Below are 19,879 nucleotides of genomic sequence, written 5' to 3' on the forward strand. Positions count from 1 at the left end.
TAAACACACTGATCCCGTCAGAAGAGAAATAAAACAGTCACTTCCTTTCTTGGTTACTCTGTATGCTGTGACCGTGATTGTAACAATAGGTAACATTCATTAAACGTTAAATTCTCTGAAGGCAGCGAGTCTAGTCTGCAATTGTATTGTTATTCTCATCTTCCAAAGGAGATAACCTAGCCTTTGAGACGTTGGGGACAGTAGCCCCAAGCCACAGCGATAAGTTGAAGCACAGGGACTTGGGCTGGGATCTTATCCTGCTGTAACCACGTACTTAAGGGGGAGGGGGCAGGAGGGGGAGTGGAGGGCGGTGAACCATGTGCAAAACACAAGCAAAACCAAAACAAACAAAACTAGGGCTCCTGCCAAGCTTGGTTTCCTTCTACTGGGTTAGTTTCTAAATTTTAAATGATGTGATTTTTCGGCTGTCAGACGCATGTCTACCAACCAGTTTATCCTACTCCCAGCGTCGCCGAGTGTCAATCACGGACGACTCGCAAGGCGTGGATAGAAAGCTTCTTAGCTGAGGGTTTGAAGTAGATAGTGTATGTTTTTTTTCCCCCTTTGCAAAAGGAAAAGGCCTGACAGGAAAAAAAGAAAGAAAAAGGAAGTACTATTATTTTTAAATTTTCCAGGGCGGGAGCGGCCAATTTTTACCTTCAAGACTTGAGAGAGACCAAGGTAACATAACCTGGAGGGTGCACAATCATAGCAGTTGCCCTTCCGGACTTTAGCAGGGCGGAGGAAAGACGCATGCGTCGTGCGCACTGCTGGGTCACACACCTCCTAGGAGAGAGCGCTGCGCAGGCGCGGACGCAGGTTGCAGAAGCGCCAGGCCTCAGCCAAAGCCGTCGTTCTGCTGCCCCTCCCCCGCTCCGAATCCGCGGCGGCCGCTTGTAGGCCTGTAGTCCCAGCCCCAGCGATCCGGACTGCAGACCCCGTGACCCTATTCCCTGGCCAGTGCGCGCCGGAGCAGCTCGGGACTGCGCAGCGCTCTGCGTGCCGGTGAGTAATCTGAACGCGCAGGCCCTCGGTCCCTTTTTCGGAGTAGAGCCCAGCGGAGGCGTCCTGGGAAGAGTCAAGCGGGGGGAAAGAGGTAGAACAGGGGAGGCCGCAGGGGAGCCAGCCCAGCCCAGCGACCCAGGGGGCGCTCAGGGTTGGATAATGGCGGTGTTTTGTCACCACCTATCCGGACCCAGTCTCCTGCCTAGGGTTGATTCCAGGTTCCCACACCTTGTGCGGCCAGGTGCCCCCTGCTTTTGCTCTTCTTTAGTTTTTTTTTGCACGGTTGCCTTGATCTTATCTTTAACCTTTCCAGAGTAGGCTGTGTGCTGTGTTTTGTTTATGCAGCTTACAAAAGGTGCCGGCTTTCGTTATCATAGAAGAAAACGACCCATTTAGATTGGATGGAATGCTGTACTTTTTCCCCTCCTCTCTCTGCTAAGTCTTAGATCCATGTTGGGTTTTCAGTAAGAGATTGCGATGAAAACATTGCATATAGGGAAAAGAAAGGGGGGTGTAGCACCTCTTCATAAACCAATGGGTTTTTAGGAATAAAAGTGGCTAAATACTGTTTGATGTGAGGAATATCCAGTAGGGAGGGCGGGGATACCTAGTGCCTAAGTCTGATGCTTGTCAGTTAGCGTTGCTGAAATAAACACTTGTCAGAGGCAGACTCATCAAGACAACTGTTAGATACAGAAAGAAAACAGGTCCAGACTGAGAGCCACTTGATCTTGCCCTCTGTGCCTCCCTGTCCGCCCACCCCCTTCCCCCAAAGGATTCTTTGGGATACATCTTAACACTCCTGTTGTGCTAAGATCCCAGAAAGGATGGCTCGGTGGCCACACTGCTGAGGCCCCTGATCCCTGCTCAACTGATATTCCAGACAGGTCCCAAGGTCAGTGTGTGGAGATAGTGATGTTAATTCACCCCTGAACCACCTGTGACTGGCAAATTGGTTTGGCCTGGGTTTAATGTCACTGAGACAAGCCAAGAGAAGATGATGCATTTGTGGACGTTATAGATCATTTATGTTTTTCAGTTTACATGGATAATGTGTACATAGATTTTTTAAAATAGTAAAATAGTGAAAATAAGCACCTTCATCTTTCTACAATTTTAAATTGATCTGGTTGTGAATATTTTTTATCCTGCTGTATATACTATGTTTGAATGATCCCAGGATGTGGGTGCCATGCCAGTATTAAAAAGTAAACTTTTCTCCATATTATACTATAACTTGAATTACTGAGTGTCAGTTTTCCTTACTCAAATCAATAAGAATTTCTAAAAGACATGCTTATCTCTTTGTATGAATGTCTATAATAATACATTTTTAGGAACTGATAAAAGATAAATGGTCAAATTTGGAAAGAGCAGAAACGTTATTTGTAATTCTGCTTTCCCTTTTTATTAATTTTCCCTGAGAATGTCAGCAGATTGGATTATATGACTTTTAAGTTCATTTCATCCTGAAAATTGTATGACTCAACTGCAGTACTCTTGCATTACGTACCTGCGGAGGTGATTTTGTATAGGTATGGTATATATGTAGGTACTACCACTTATTCTTACTTGGTTTTAAGTTTATGTTAAATGTAAATTTAAATTTTACCCATGTTATTTTTGATACTGTTACCCTAAAGTTTTGAAATTCATTGTTCTAAATGTTGCTTTGTATTGGTGAATTCTGTTAAATATCTTGGGATATTAGTTTCAACGTAATTTTGAAATTTCAACTCTGTCAACTGTTGAATGAAAGACAAATCTGCGGGATTTGGTTTTGAGTTGTTTTTGTTGAAACTTTAAAAGTTTCAAGCTAGAAATGTGAGAATGAGAAGGATTGTGGATTTTACTTATCAAAAAGCGCATGAATTTTAAAAGGCTGAAAAGTACTACTTCTACCTTTTAAAAAATTAAAAAAAAATTTTTTTTAAACATTTATTCATTATTTGAGAGACAGAGCGTGAGTGGGGGAGGGGCAGAGAGCGAGGGAGACACAGAATCCCATGCAGGCTCCAGGCTCTGAACTGACAGCACAGAGCCCAACTTGGGGCTCGAACTCAAGGACCATGAGATCTTGACCTGAGCCGAAGTCAGATGCTTAACCGACTGAGCCACCCAGGCGCTCCAGGAAAGTACTGCTTTTGACTTGGAACCACGGTTTAGCAGTACAAGAGCACCTGGTTCCGAGGGTCCCAAATTGATGAGGTTCGACCACTCACCACTAACAATATCCAAAGGCAGAGAGACAAGTGGTAGCGAAACAAGAGAAGAATTTATTTCAGTGAGGTCAGCATGGGAAGACCGTGACTAATGTCACAAAGATTGTCTCCACAGTGCTAAAAATACTTCTGAGTTTATATAAGGAAAATGTGGGACAAAGGTGGATGGGTACGTGCAGGTAGCCAGTAAATTCAGATCATAATTGTCTTGGGGTCTGGAAAGCCCTCATTGCTTGAAGGGCGTGTTTTGCTTACCATCACAGGATGCTTGGCCCTCAGGGTCTTTTGCCTGAGAAGAGATAAGCTGGAAAGAAGAATTTAAGCACCTAGAAAGTACAGACTGAGGAGGAACAAGAGGTAGTTAAAGTCTTCTTTCAAACTTACCTGGTGATCCAATATAATAACAGTCATAATCTGCCTAAAGCAACTTTAGCCTTTCGTGCTAATTGGTTTAAAGGTACGATATGTTTTTGTTGTATTCTAGTGAAGACCGCTTTCTTTTCAGAGAACCTTAAAAAGTGCAAACTTATGTGCACTTTTAATGTTTGAGAGCCCATTCTCATCATGAGTCTCATATGATACCATTTTATAATAATTTGTTAGAAAAAAACACTTTGGACTCTTGGCTCCCTTGTTTCAACTGTTACCCTGATTAAATATAATTCTAATCCAAAAAGTAGTTTGAATATTCCCTTGAAGTTTGCTCTATGTTAATTATATTGGTATAAAAATCCCATAATGTTCTTGAGTGTACGTACTTTTACCCTGATTTTATCGTAAGATATTTCTTTTTCTTTAGACATGGGAAAGTCTTTTTCTCATTTGCCTTTGCATTCAAATAAAGAAGATGCTTATGATGGAGTCACATCAACTGAAAATATGAGGAATGGACTGGTTAATAATGAAGTCCATAATGAAGATGGAAGAGGTGGAGATGTCTCTCAGTTTCCGTATGTGGAATTTACAGGAAGAGATAGTGTCACTTGTCCCACTTGTCAAGGAACAGGAAGAATTCCTAGGGGTATGTGTTACTGTGTTATTTTTCCATTAAAGAGTTATTCCAGGCATTTGCACTGGATTTGTAATGAATTTGTAATGATAGCAAACCCATAGATCAAAGCATAGCCCTTTGTGTCTTAAAAACTTGTAGGATTAAAGTTAAAACTGTGTATCAGTTATCTTCAGTTAAACGGACACAAAGAGACAAACATAAACATTTAAAAAAAAAAACCCATAAACACATTCAGGTTTACAAAGCAGTAATGAAAACCACCCCTCTACGTCTAGTATTGTTTTCTTTCCCCCTTGTGATACTAGATATGCAGTGTCTTTTGACTGAAAATTTTTAGTCCTATTTGGTCATAGTCACGTTGGGCACTAGGAACAATTTAAGTAATTTGGTGACCTAATATTTTTAGTTCACGATGTAAAGAATAATAGCAAGCCAGTCATGCCCTAATTAGTTATTTTTAAGAGGAACTACATGAAAACGGTTGGTAAATGAAGATGGGTCATACGGGGGGGTGGGGGGGATCAGTTGGTGGCATATCATAGGGAAATTCAGAAGGGAGTAATCTTCATGTGTTGTTTGTAGCCTACACAAACTTTAGTAGAAGTGGCGACAGTAGAAATCATGAAAATTCTTTGTGCCATCCTCATTTTCTGCCTGGTTGAAGTTGATAGGTAACCCTGGAGAAACCATGAGGGAAGGGCAGTGTCCACATAAGGTATACCAGAGTTTCTAAGCAATGCATTAGGTTGGGGAAGTTTATCTATGAGTTGGCCTTTCAATGTGATGGCTTTATCATTGCAGGGATAAGTACCTGATACAGAATAAAAGGATTTTTGTAGGTGAAGGGATTAGTGCCTTAGGCTAAGACAGAAAAAAAAAAAAAAAAAAAAAAAAAGGACCATTCTGGCAATCCGGTTATGATTTTGAGGTATAACCACTTGGCTTTTTTGGCAGCCTGGAAGTGGATTGTGGATAGTAGAAAGTCAAGGATGACTCTGAAGGTATTTTTGTCTGAATAGCTGGAAGAATGGAGTAGCCGTTAATTAAAACAGAGAAAAGAAGGTTTGAGTGTGTATATCCAGGGAGAGATCAGGAGTTCTGTTTTAGAGATGTAAGTGTGGAGATGCATATTTGACATCTAAGTGGACCTATTTAGTAGGGACTTAGTTGTAATTGTCTGGAATTCAAATGCAAGGCCTTGGCTGGAGTCATCATAATACAGGTGGTACTTAAAGCTGAGTTGGATGACAGCATCAAGCTTATCAGTGTGAATGGAAAAAAAAGAGACCCTAATGCTGAACCTTGGGACATTTCAACATTTCAAACTCAGTGACAGGAGGAAGATTTAGCAAAGACAATGAAAAAGCACCTAGAGTAGAAGGAGGAAATTCCGTTGTATCTGTGGTGTCCTGGAAATAAATGTGGAAAGTGTACCAAGGAGGAGAGAGTGTACAACTGTTAGATGCTACTGATAGATCGGGTAATGTAAGGAGTGAGAACTGACCATTGGATTTGGTGATGTGGATAGAGACCACTGGATACCTTTAAAAGGGCAGCTGTGGCAGGTTGCATATAGCACGTATAGCGTGGGATCAATAGTGCGTAGGAGGAGTGAAGTTATGTAGTAAGAAAGTAGTATTTTTGAGGAGTTTTACTATATATATAAGCAAAGAATAGAGACGGTAGCTGGAGGGGGGGCTCTGAGTCAGGAAAGGGAGTTTTTAAAAGATGGAGTGAATAATTTGTATGCTGATGAGAATGATACATAGAGGAAAAAAGGTGATAGTGCAGGAGATGGGAGAATTATTAGATGTAGCACACAAGAGCAGGGGGCTGCTCTTACAGAGGAGCACCTGTAGTTTACTCTTTGTAATAGGAGAGAATGTAGAGTGTATGGACACAGAGACAGGTAGGTGCATAGACATGGTGATGGGAGCTTGTGGAAGTTCTGTTTTGTCACATGATGAGCTAAGAGTGAGGATAGGGAAGGAGCTATTGGAGATCTGAAGACAAAGTTGAAGTGTGAAATTGTGGTTTTGGAGAGTCAGATTAAGAGTGTGACCTGGTTAATGTATGATGACTGACATTAAAGGCCACTTGAGATTAGTGATCTAAATGAAGCCAGTGAGCATAGTTGTATGTTTTTCTCTGTTAATATTTAGCTGTATGGATATCACCGTAGGAGCTAAAAGGTTACTTTTAAGCAGGATTGTAGTTTAGCCAAATGAACACCACCAAACAAGACGGGATATGTGTACACACAGAAAAAGACATGTGTATGTAATATATATTTAAATGTGGTGTGGGGAGGTAGTGTAAATGAGGAGAGAGTTGTGGAAGGGGCAGGGAGGAATAATGGAAGCATTGCAGGAAGCTTTAAAAGAGAATTTGACTATGGGGCGCCTGGGTGGCTCAGCTAGTTAAGCGTCCGACTTCGGCTCAGGTCGTGATCTCATGGCTCCTGAGTTCAAGCCCTGCGTCGGGCTCTGTGCTGACAGCTCAGAGCCTGGAGCCTGCTTCGGATTCTGTGTCTCCGTCTCTCTCTGCCCCTCCCCTGCACACACTCTGTCTTTTTCTGTCTCTCAAAAATAAATAATCATTAAAAAACAAAAGAGAATGTGACTCTAGTGCTTTAAGAGTTATTACAAACAGCCTAGTTCTGATGAGATTGGAAAAATTGGCGTATTAAAGATCTACTTATCTGTTAAATCTGGATATAGCCCAACCCAGGAAATAAAGGATGGATTTTGGAGTCACATAATGCAGACAATGTGTGGCCTAAATGAGTTGTGGAAGGCTCATTTTGTATAAGCTCTTGAAGCATGAGACTTTCTGTGTGTCACTTTTGATTTTCAAGAATATAGTGTAGGAACCTCTGTAGTTATAGTGATTTCAGGACAGCAAGGTAGCGCTATTTCTTCTGCCCTTATCCAGATACCCAAATCAGAATCTAAGTGGAAAATACACAGTTGAAGGAAGTCTTGGTGAATTCAGATCTTCTGAAAGCTGGGACTTTTTAGATTTTTTTCAGTAAAAAGATTATTCTTTCTCATTCTTTGTATTATTTTGTCTAGACATCAAGCTCTGAAAGATAAATTACCTCTTTTAGAACTCAATGTCTACTTGATAATTTTTGAAGATTTGAGAGCAGTTTACTAAAGTAATGAGATGAGAGCTGGGTTGTAGTCTGATCTTTCTAAACCACACTTAGATAGAAATCTATATTTTAATTAATAGTGTTAATAAATTTCTAAATGTACTTTTACTTTTAGGGCAAGAAAACCAGCTTGTGGCATTGATTCCATATAGTGATCAGAGATTAAGGCCAAGAAGGACGTAAGTGATAAGAAAATAGCAATTTTTTTTTGTATTCTTTGCTTTTTGAATTATATGTAATTACTCTAGTTTAACACTATTAAAATGAAAAATGTCATCAGGTTGTTAAATTATGCCATCAGATGCTTTGTATTATTTAAAAAAAAAAAAAAAGGATTCCTGGTTGGGGTAAGGTCTTCAAAGCAGCATAGCATCTGAATTTCCTCAAAAATCTATTTACTAAAACAGACAAACCTAGAATAGCAGTAGGAAACACAAACATTTTCATCAAAAATGAGTGTTAAGGTTCTCCTACTCACCCTAGAATGAAGACAGAGCAAGGATCAGAAAGTGTTAGCATATGTGGGGAATTTGTGAAGAGAAACAAAAAGAATTGCAGAAGGTCCTAAGAGCCCTGATATACCAAGCAAATGCTCTGATACTTAGTACCCAAAAAGAAGAGGATCCCACTTCCAGCAAATACTTATGGGAGTAACCTGTCAAAAAATAACCTGGGAGGCCTCCACTTCCCGTACCTTGGAGAGAGGGCAGAAAAGGTACACAGAGGCCACAGAGATTCACTAAGGGGATTTGAGAAGATCAGAAGGAACTAGACCACCTTGAGCCCTCAAAGACCTTAGGAAAACTCACCAAAAACTCTTGCAAAAGGACAGACATATCCTAAGGAAAAGCCTATTGGGGATTAGATCCATTTTGTACAGGGAAAGAATAGGGGAAAAGGAGGAAAGTTTCAAAAACTAGAGAGAGAATCTCAGAACCATAGAAGTGGACATACATACAGGCCATCTTAAAAAAAAACAACAACTTTATTACAACAGAGGATGGAGTTCAGGAAAGCCACCTGGCCCATCTTCACGAAAATGGAAAGCTTCTGTGAAATGTACAAAAACATCTCATTTAAACACAAGCAACAAAAAATATTGCAGTGAAGTGTCACACAAAGTCAGTTAAAAAGAAAGAAGAAAGTGAACTGAAATAAAATGTTAACAGATCATGGAAACATATCAGAAAAACAGATGAAAACTGTAACTTAAGAAACCTATAGAAGCTATGACAGAAGAGCATGAGTCAGAAATTGAAAAGCTCAGAAATGAGATGACTAAACAATATGAGGATGTGAAATAAGACTATGAACCCCTGAAAGAATTAGAAAAAAATAATTTCAGATATGAAGACAAGACTGAAAGAACATAGTGCAAACAGATACCATGGAAAGTATGGCAAAGGATATAGAACGTACAAAGGAGTAAATGAAAACACAGACACATTAATGAAAAGTATTTAAGGTAAAATGGTATAGAACACAAGGAAAGAAGATTGAACAAACATGTAATTGAAGCCCCTGTAGAAAAACCAAAGGAATCAAACTGAACAAATACTAAATACTCAATTCGAGAACACTTCCCTGAGGTAAAACAAGACATGAACCTACATACTGAAAAGACACGCCATGATTTTAAATTGTGTGCTACCCATCCTAGTGAAAGTACTGGACTTTGATGGTAAAAAAACAAAACAAAACAGAAAAACCCTTTGAAAAATCCCAGGCAAAAGGATCAATTTATAAGGGACAGAAAATCAGATTGACATGCTTCTTGACCACAGTGCTCCAAACAAGTAATCAGTAGAGCAGCATATTTAAATATGTATCATTGGAAAGAAGATGAACCAAAAATTTTAAAAAGTCAATGTGACCCTTTATTATAAATTTTGTAGATGGTTATGCATATTCAAGAAATTAGGCTTAATTCCTTTATAATCTTAGGATGAAAAAAAACTCTCTAAGTATGATTCAAAATCCAGTGAGGAAAGAAAAGATTAATTAATTTGACAAAGTATAGGTTAACTTTTACAGGTTGAAAACAAAACCTTAGTTGAAGCCAGAATATAAATGGCAAACTGGGAAGCGATGTCTGCACGTTACCACAAACATATGGCCAATATCCTTACACTATAAGTAATTTCACAATTTGAGAGGAAAAGGCCACCACCAAACAAAAAGTAAGATATGAACAGCTCATCCACAAGAAAGAAATGCAGATGTCCTTTAAACATGTGAAAAGATGTTCAGTCTTGATCATAAGAGAAATACAGATTAAAACATTGAAATACCATTTTTTATCTATCAGATCAGCCAGGCTCCAAATTTTGACAGTGTATTTTGTTGGCAACACTGTGTGAAATGAGCACATCCATACCTTGGTGAAAGGGAATTTGATGTTATCTAGCAAAATTACATAACACATTTACCCTTTCGCTCAGGAATTCTACTTTGAAAATGTTTTCCTGAGGATAATTGTCAAATAAAGTATGGTTTTTATCCACTGTGCCAGTGTTTTATAATAGCAAAGGACTAGAAGTAATAGAAATGTCCAATAATAGGATTCGGGTAGAATAAGTCACGCTACATCTATACAATGATAACATGGAAAAGGAAGAACTCTGTATTTCACTACAGTTCATATCTAGAGTACGGTTTTATCTGAAAACACACACATGCATACAGAGAAGGAAAGAGAAACAATGGAATGATAAACCTAAGACTAATACAATTGATTACTCTCAGAATTTGGGAGGGAACTTGGAAGAGGGAACAGGTAAGCACGTGAGATCTCTGTGTGTATGTGTATATATTTATATTGTTTGAACTTTACAACCATGTACATTTTTTTAAAATAGAATTTAAAAGTTTGGAAATTGGAAGTAAAATTTAAAAAATGCTAAAAATTGAAACAAACTGAAACAAATGATTCTAACTGTATATCCGGTTGTTGGCATGACTGCAGATGAAAGAATCACTTTAAGTGACTTGAAAACATTGCACTTTGACTGTCAGTGTCTAGGAAGATGTGTTCTAAATGACAAAGATAACTACCAACAAAAGCTTAAACTGTACTCAGTAGCTGCATTGTTAGGAGTAATGTTAGTGTAATTTTGAAACTTCTTTATGTAAAGCAGATAAGTAATTATGTACTAATGTCATTAGGGAATAAGATTCTTAGCCTAAAAACAAAGTGATACAAGTACAAAATCAAATAAATTTGTTTTTTTCATTTCCAACCAAAGATGGAATCATAGGGACTAGGTTTATTCTTATGTCTGAAACAACTAAAAAACTGGACAGATAAATGAAACAATATTTTTAGACAGTGGACATCAGCCAGTACAGGCCAGTGATATCTGAGAAAGGGAAAGCTAATGACGTAAACCCTATGATTGTACCACTTTACTGTCTAGGAAAAGATATCAGATCACAGTACAATGGAAAGAGTGCAGGCAGAGCTTAGCAGTACCCCTAAACTGAGGAGATAGATGGTCCTGGGAATCTCGGAGGCCAAGACCACAGTTAGTAGGGCAAAGTACCAGAGGATAGAGAGTTACCACTGGGTACTCTGTGAGTGTCTAGCTGAGTACTGATCAGTGTTTATGTGTGAAGAAAGCCCCTGAGGCTGAAGGAAGAACCATACAAAACAACACAGAGGGAGCAGTCCCTAACGCTTATATAGGACCAGGGATAGTTTCCACCAAGTGTGGAAAATCTCATAATTCAGAGGGAATCGGGTGGAGTACTCAGAAGGTTATTTCCACAGTAACAGAAAGAATTAGCCCTAGATTAAAAGCTGCAGTACTCATGCTTAACAAGACCTAAAAGCAAACGTCAAAAGGTTTAAATTCTTTTCAAGAAACTCAACTATATCCCAATACAGAGCTCAAGAATATATGTAGGAATTCCAAACTATCCTGCATTCAACATGGTAAAATATATGAGTCTGTCATCCAATTAAAAATTACCAAGCGTGAAAAGAAGATGAAAAATATAGCCCATAATGAGAAAGACCATTTATAGAAACAGACCAATAAATGGCGTAGAAGAAAGCATTTGACAAGGACAGTGAAATACTTACTTTAACTATATTCTGTAGTTTCAAGAGATGGGGCTTAAGAATAGACATGGAAGATATTTTAAAAAGATCCAAATAGAATGTTTAGAAATGAAAACTACAATATCTGAATAAGATGAAAACTACATGGGAAGAGTTAACAGCAAATTAGACACTTCAGGAAAAAGTAGTGAATTTAAATACATAGCAATAGTAAGTATTCAGAATGAAATATGAAGAGAAAAGTACTATTGGACGGCAACCTAGACACCTATTGAGTACCTGTGAAATCAGTCACTGTTCTAAGGCCTGGGATACAAATTGTTCAAAAGTATCTTTGGTATAAGGGAATTATGAATTTATCGAGGAGATAGACATGTAAGCTTGTGATTACAGTACCTTTGTCTTACCTGTTAGAGGTATTTCCAGAGTACTATGAGAGCAGAGTATGGTAGAATCTAAATTATTTTATGGAATTAGGGAAGGCTCCAAAGAAGATGAAGCATTAGCTGAATCTTAGAAAAGTAGAAAAAGTTGAGGTAGACCGTTTCAACGGAAGGAACGGTATGTGCATAGATGAGAGTAACAGGCTGGAATCCGGTTTTTTGCCTAAAGTAAATGCTGCTGTTGGAAAGTGGTAGAGATGAAGCTTGAGAAAATAGCAAGGTCCACACCATTAGTAAGCTAAGAAATCTGAAAACCGTAGGAAGCCCCTTAAGAATTTTTAGGAGTTTCAGATGTGCAATGAAAAAACAATGACTCATTTTTTAGTGCAACTATAATATTTTACGAACAACTGTGGTTCTTTAAGTTGGGGGAGTTGTGATGAGGTAGTTAGGAAATTATATTTATTTATTGCTTTTGTCTGCGTATTTTAGCTGTATCATTTAATCCTGAAAACAAATCTACACATTTTAGAGTGGAGAAAAAAAGTAAATTGCCGAAAGTGTTGCAAGTAGCAAATGGCAAAAGTAGAAATGTAACTTGAGTCCAAATAAGCCACATGATCTTTATAGCTTTATCAGTTCTATACCTCCTAGGATTCATTACTGTCCCTAGAGCCATAAGAAAAATGATGACTGGTGAATTTTATAATAGACATCTATAGTCTTCATCAGTGTACTAGCCAGTTTTTCAATTTGGTAGGAAATACTATGTGGAATGTTTATCCCATCAGATTCATGGCTGTAAACCTGGGGTGCAGAGTAATTTAGGACATTGATCATATATTAACACCTGGAGCTGATTTATAGGCCCTAAATCCTAAATAGATTACGGCGGGCTCACCTAGCACTAATTAAAAATAACAACACTAAAATAGAAGAAAATTCAACAAAGTTCAGATTTTTTTTAGTCGTGATTTCTGAACTCTTTTTTTATACCTTTTTTAGGGGTTTGGTGTAGAGTAGGTACTATAAATGTGTGCTAAACTATTCAGTAGGTAATCTAGTAGTGATCATCACCCTACTCAGGTTTCGAGGAAATCTAGAGTGAGTGAGTGGGAACGTCTTTGTTTGCTCAAAACAGTAGTGTGGGCCTAGTGGTAGTGACTTAGCGAATCTTTGTTGTTTTTTTTTTTTTAAACCATTTTGTTCTCTTTTCTTAGACAAAATACTCAGAAACATAAAACATGTGCAAGAGTCATTTGAAATAGCAGTTGTGGGGCAGGCAAAGATTACGTCTATTAAGGCATTTGGGAATTGGTGGGGAAGAGAAAGTAGAAGAAAGGATAAAATGAGTATTTAATGACTAGGACATAAAGAAAAGATTAATATAAAAGACCTAGTTTTTAAAAAAAAATAAAAGGTGCTGTGGGCTTTGAGCTGAGAGCTGTTTATTGGAGAAACCAGGATAATTTTACTTTGAAACCCTATTTTGAGGATAAAATTGAAGATAGAGGCAATTTTTATCTCTGGAGATTGGAAATAAAGAGCGGGAGATGGAAGAGATACCTGTCAAGGAGAGTTAGAAGACTAGGAAAGGCATGGAAAGTTGTTTTTTTTTTCTTTCCTTGTCTTATATCTGCATATTATTATCCCCTTTCTTGATTTTCAAGAAACAGCTTAATAGCATCATCAAAACAGAGTTGATTAATGTAAACAATATTTTAAAAACTGAGTACATAAATACTTTGGGATGAGGAGACTCAAAAAGTCTTAGTGAGACTTAGTGAGATTCATGAGGCTTGTGGTTATGTCATTATGCTTTTAAGGGCTTCACAGGTGGTTCTGATGAGCAGTCACTTTGGGAATCACGTGCAAAACTCACGTGAAAATTCTGCTCTGCTAAATTCAGAAGGGAGAGAAGGGACTCTTGAAATCCATGTTTTTATAAAGTTCTCCAGCTTAATTAATTCTAGTTGCAGCCTGGTTTAGGAATGACTGTAGTTAATATTCTGCCTTCAGTAATCCTGAAATCCCAGTCTCCAAAAAGGTACATACATCTTTTAAGGAGAACATTTTAACACTTTATAGACCAGACCCAACACTACTAATTACTTTTATAATATAAAAAAATGGTAAAATTATACATCTTTTCCTGCTGGTATAATAGGGGAAAAATTCAAGTTGAAAATATCTTCTCTAAATGTTACATTATGTAATTTTTGATGCACATGTATTTTCATACTCTCATTTTTGTTTTCAGAAAGCTGTATGTGATGGCTTCTGTGTTTGTCTGTCTGCTCCTTTCTGGATTGGCTGTGTTTTTCCTTTTCCCTCGCTCTATTGACGTGAAATACATTGGCGTAAAATCAGCATACGTTAGTTATGATGTTCAAAAGCGTACAGTATATTTAAATATCACGGTAAGTACAAAATTACATTAAAATATTTGATTACATTCCTTTATTATATTAAGTACACTTTTGTCCCTCTGAGAGAATATTAAATGTGACACTGGTCAGTTTGCTTTCTGTATATCTGCTGTTGATCTTTTCTATCATTTCTGGTTGTGCCGAAAATGGCAAATAGTAAGTACTGGTGATTGTGTATACATAATCATTTAGCATTTGAAGTTGCCTTTAAAATGGTAAATAAACTAAACTGTTGTTGACAAAAGAATATTTATAGTCCGTTTACTTTTCAGCCTTTGAATAGCTTCTTGCAAAGTGTTAAAAGTAGGTTGATTCTATAAATGTTATAAAGGTAACATTTTCTTTTCCTTATATATGGTGAAATACAATTTTTACCGTTTTAACAGACTATTCCTGTATTGTGTCTAAAGATAAGGTACAAGTGCCTGTTTGATTTCTCTTATAAATTAGTATATGGGGAAATATCCATAGTGTTTTACTGTCCAGGAAAACACTGCTGTCTGTGCTGACAGCTCAGAGCTGGGAGCCTGCTTCCGATTCTGTGTGTATCTCTCGCTCTCTCTGCCTCTCCACTGCTCACACTCTGTCTCTCTCTCTCTCAAAAAATAAACAAACATTAAAAAAAAAATTTTTTTTAAAAATCATTATTTGTGGGGCGCCTGGGTGGCGCAGTCGGTTAGGCGTCCGACTTCAGCCAGGTCACGATCTCGCGGTCCACGAGTTCGAGCCCCGCGTCGGGCTCTGGGCTGATGGCTCAGAGCCTGGAGCCTGTTTCCAATTCTGTGTCTCCCTCTCTCTCTGCCCCTCGCCCGTTCATGCTCTGTCTCTCTCTGTCCCAAAAATGAATAAACGTTGAAAAAAAAAAATTAAAAAAAAAAATCATTATTTGAAAGCTTATGCTTGTGCTCTCTTGACTTACAAATTAAGTGGATTCTCACTGCTGTCAGTAACAATATGTCTGTTAGTACTAAACTTTTTGTCCTTTTTTTTTTTGTCTGTCTTAATGTTTATCTTTGTTATCTTTCTAGCCTTCAATATATGATTGATCCTTTTAATATTCTCATGAAAGCTGTGGCACTTCAGAAAAAGACCTATACCAACATTATTTTGCATGTACAAAGGATTCCAAGATTCTTCTGAATCCCATTCTTTGGCCTGTATCAGAAGGTCCATTGACCTCAAGTTCACAATCTCTTTCCTGCAGTGTCTAGAAATTAAGTTGACATGGGTATTAAGAGCCAAGTAGATAAAAACGTTTGTATATTTAGGTAAAGATTATTTCTACTATATTAGGAAATTAAAAAAAAAAACTCTACGTTTATAACTATGATTTAAATTAATACATAAATGTGATCATGTAATTGCTGGTCACTAGTACATTCTTTTTTTAATCCTTTTTTACTAAGATTCTTCTTTCCACTTATCCCTTATTGCACCTTTTCATCTTTCTCCATATTTATATTAATTTATAAGCTCACACTGTAGGCTTTTCTTAAAGTAATATTTATTTTCAAAAGAATATTTTGTACATATTTTACGCATGTTGGTTTTCTCACTTGTTAATACCTTGTAGAAATCTCTCCTGAATTTCTGGCTTAGACTTACTACATTCTTTTTAATGGGCTGTGTAATATTCCATGCAATAATTTAATACTAATCATTTTTGTGGATGGTCATTCACTTTCTTTTCTTTTTGTTTTTGCCACTATTCTCATTCACATCATGATGTTTTTATTTCTTTGGAATAAATGCTCAAAAGTAGGATTGCTAGGTCAAAGGATATATGTATTTTTATTTTAATGGATATTGCTAGATTACTTACCAGAATGGCTGCAATGCTTCACGTTTCCCAGTAATGTAAAAATTGACCCTTGTGCTCAAATCCCTACCAAGAATAGAATTTGTTGCTTTCTACAAGCTTTACTAGTTTAATGAATATTAAGTTTACTAGCTTATTCCTACCTCTAAATGAATTTGAGGGTTTTTAAGTGTTTCTTGGCCAATTATATTTGTACTGTTTTGATTTGTTTATTCATATGCTTTACTTTTTTTGTTTGTTTGTTACCTCTAAAGATTTTGTCGTTTTCTTTTCAGTTTGTGAAGGCTCTTTGTATATAAATGGTAACCATTACAATGTGCCTTATGAATATTTAACATTCATCATTTAGTTACTATTGATTTTCATTTGTGATGACTGTTTTAGATGTTTTGTTATCTGTTATTTCTTGATTTAACATTTTTTTTTTCCCACTGCTCATTTTCTAAAATAATTTGACATAACTGTGAATTAGAATTGTGGAAATTGCCCCTGCTGTTAAGTACAGAAATGATGTAGCTCAATTTCTTTCCAACAAATAGACTTGAATCTATCCCATTTCTTCTCCAAAGTGACCCAGTAGAAATCTCTACTCATGTATAAGTTAAAATACCAATTTCTTTTAGACAAAAAAGTTTATATGAAGTACTGTTTAACATGTTAAATGGTCATTTTTGTACCTGATAGAATAGGAAATACATTACTAATATAGTCTGTGAAGATATTTATATATTAACATTTAGTAGAAATTCAGATGAAATTTAAAAATTATTTTTATAGAATTTTTCTAAGGCCATAAATACATTTTCTAACATTCATTTTCTATATTCCTGTAATGTACATTTTCTGGGCCTGTTGTTTATTTTTTAATTTTTTTTCACATTTATTTATTTTTGAGAGAGAGAGCACAAGCAGGGGAGAAGGAGAGAGAGAGGGAGACACAGAATCTGAAGCAGGCTCCAGGCTTCAAGCTGTCAGTACAGAGCTTGATGCGGGGCTTGAACTCAGGAACCGTGAGATCATGACCTAAGCCAAAGTCAGATGCTTAACTGACTGAACCACCCAGGCGCCCCGTAGACCCGTTAATTTTTAATTGTGTGCTTATTGTCGGCATATTATGTACATAGTATTCATCATAAAACCAAATAATTAGCTTATTTAATATCCTTTGATATTTTTGGCAATATTTTTCTTCCCCCTAATAAGTGTGGCCACAGCTGAAGTCATTTTTTTTATGTTTATTTTTGAGAGAGAGACACAGAGCATGAGTGGGGGAGGGGCAGAGAGAGAGGGAGACACAGAATCCGAAGCAAGCCCCAGGCTTTGAGCTGTCCTCAGAGAGCCTGATGTGGGGCCCAAACCCACAAACTGAGATGGTGACCTGAGCTGAAGTTGGATGCTTAATGGACTAAGCCACCCAGGCACCTCTGAAGTCATTTTTTTAAATTGATTTTGGATACATATTTGTTATGATTATACATTTTTTGCCTTTTCTTTTACAGAACACACTAAATATAACAAACAATAACTATTATTCTGTTGAAGTTGAAAATATCACTGCACAAGTTCAGTTTTCAAAAACTGTTATTGGAAAGGCTCGCTTAAACAACATAACCAATATTGGCCCACTGGATATGAAACAAGTAAGTTTCCATCATAAAATACTTTGGAAGAGTTCAATGACTTTTGACTTTCTATATCATATTAATCTGAGGGAGGGGGAGGATTTCCTCACAAACTTGACATGTGTTCTTTGCACGTATAAGAGAAAGTCTTAGACTCAGCCATGCAAAAGGAGAGATTTCTAACTCTTTGAAATTGTGAAACATGTCTGAAATCTTTGATGCTTTGCTTCTCTTTCTAGTTGGCTTATTTTCACTTTTTGTCTTTCAGATCGATTATACGGTACCTACTATCATAGCAGAAGAAATGAGTTATATGTAGTAAGTTTTGATATTTGAATAATGTTCTCTCATTAAATTATAAAATATCAAGAATAGAGTGTATAGATATCTTTTTAATTTCCCACAATCTTAGCAGTCAGGAAATCACATTTGGAATACTTCTGGCCTCTGATCATCTCTATTGTCTTCTCTCTCGTCAACATGCATAATATTTATGTGTAGTATGTGTCTATATCCTTAATATTCATTTTTTTCTTATTTTTCATAATTAAGGTCAAATACACCTTGTCACCTTTTTAAAAATTATTTATTTTTTATTTAAACTCAAGTTAGTTAACATATAGTGTAATATTGGTTTCAGGGGTAGAATCCAGCGATTGACCACTTACTTATAACACCCACTGCTTATTCCAACAGGTGCCTTCCTTAATGCCTATCACCTGTTTAGCCCATCCCTCCCACTGACCTCCCCTCCAGCAACCCTCAGTTTGTTTTCTTTATTTAAGAGTCTGTTATGGTTTGCTTCCTTCTCTGTTATCTTATTTTTCCTTCCCTTCCCCTATCTTCATCTGTTTCTTATAATCCACATATGAGTGAAATCATGTTTGTCTTTCTCTGACTTATTTCATTTAGCATAATATATGGCAAGATTTCATTCTTTCTTGATCACTGAGTAATATTCCATTGTATGTATGTGTGTGTGTGTGTACATTATATATATGTGTGTGCGTGTGTACGTGTGTGTACAGATGTATGCACACACACCACACCCCCCCAACGTGCACACACACACACACACATATCTTCTTCATCCATTTATCAATTGATGGACATTTGGGCTCTTTCCATAATTTGGCTATTGTTGATAGCACTGCTCTAAACATTGTGGTGCATGTGTCTCTTTGAATCAGCATTTTTGTATCCTTTGGATAAATACTGAGTAGTGCCAATTACTGAGTCGTAGGGTATCTATTTTTAATTTTTGGAGGAACCTCTGTACTGTTTTTCAGAGTGGCTGCACCAGTTTGCATTCCCACCAGTGGTGCAGAAGTATTCCCCTTTCTCCACATCCTCACCAACATCTGTTGTTTCTGGAGTTGTTCATTTAGCTAATCTGACAGGTGTGACGTGATATCTCATGGTGGTTTTGATTTGTATTTCCCTGATGATGAGTGATGTTGAGCATTTTTTCATGTGTCTCTTAGCCATCTGTATGCTTTTTTGGAAAAGTGTCTATTCATGTCTTTTGCCCATTTCCTCAGTGGATTATTTATTTTTTGGGTGTTGAGTTTGATAAATTCTTTATAGATTTTGGATATTAATCCTTTATCTGATACGTCATTTGCATATATCCTCTCCCATTCTGTAGGCTGCCTTTTAGTTTTGTGGATTGTTTCTTTTGCCGTGCAGAAGCCTTTTATCTTGATGAGGTCCCAATAGTTCATTTTTGCTTTTGTTGCCCTTGCTTCCAAAGACATACATGTCTAGTAGGAAGTTGCTCTGGCCAAGGTCAGAGAGGTTGCTGTCTGTTTTCTCCTGAATGATTCTAATGGTTTCCTGTCTTACGTTTAGGTCTTTCATCCATTTTGAGTTTATTTTTGTATACAGGGTAAGAACGTGCTCCAATTTCATTCTTTTGCATGTCCCTGTCCAGTTTTCTCAACACCATTTGCTGAAGAGACTGTCTTTTTTCCATTGGATATTCTTTCCTGCTTTGTTGAAGATTATGGCCATACATTTTGGGGTCCATTTCTGGGTTCTCTATTCTGTTCCATTGACCTATGTGTTTCTGTGCCAGTGCCATACTGTCATGATGATTACAGCTTTGTGATACAGCTTCAAGTCCAGAATTGTGATGCCTCCAGCTTTGGTTTTCTTTTTCAGGATT

The 19,879-nt window shown here is 37.2% G+C and overlaps 1 protein-coding gene across 2 annotated transcripts; it reads left to right on the forward strand.

The window, feature by feature from the left end:
• The first annotated feature begins 801 nt into the window (after nt 1–801).
• On the forward strand, nt 802–18,087 carry TMEM106B (transmembrane protein 106B). 2 transcript variants are annotated; one of them, XM_030308031.3, is made up of 6 exons: nt 802–1,005; nt 4,027–4,248; nt 7,512–7,575; nt 14,103–14,262; nt 17,590–17,730; nt 17,981–18,087. In XM_030308031.3, the coding sequence occupies exons 2-6, from the start codon at nt 4,029–4,031 to the stop codon at nt 18,029–18,031; spliced, it is 636 nt and encodes a 211-aa protein (XP_030163891.1). In that variant the 5' UTR covers nt 802–1,005; nt 4,027–4,028; the 3' UTR covers nt 18,032–18,087. The 2 variants fall into 2 exon arrangements, with proteins under 2 accessions (XP_030163891.1, XP_030163892.1); XM_030308032.2 differs by lacking the exon at nt 802–1,005 and adding an exon at nt 3,143–3,584.
• Nucleotides 18,088–19,879: the final 1,792 nt, after the last annotated feature.

The sequence above is a fragment of the Lynx canadensis genome, chromosome A2 (assembly GCF_007474595.2).
Source record: "Lynx canadensis isolate LIC74 chromosome A2, mLynCan4.pri.v2, whole genome shotgun sequence".
Classification (NCBI taxonomy): Eukaryota; Metazoa; Chordata; class Mammalia; order Carnivora; family Felidae; genus Lynx; species Lynx canadensis.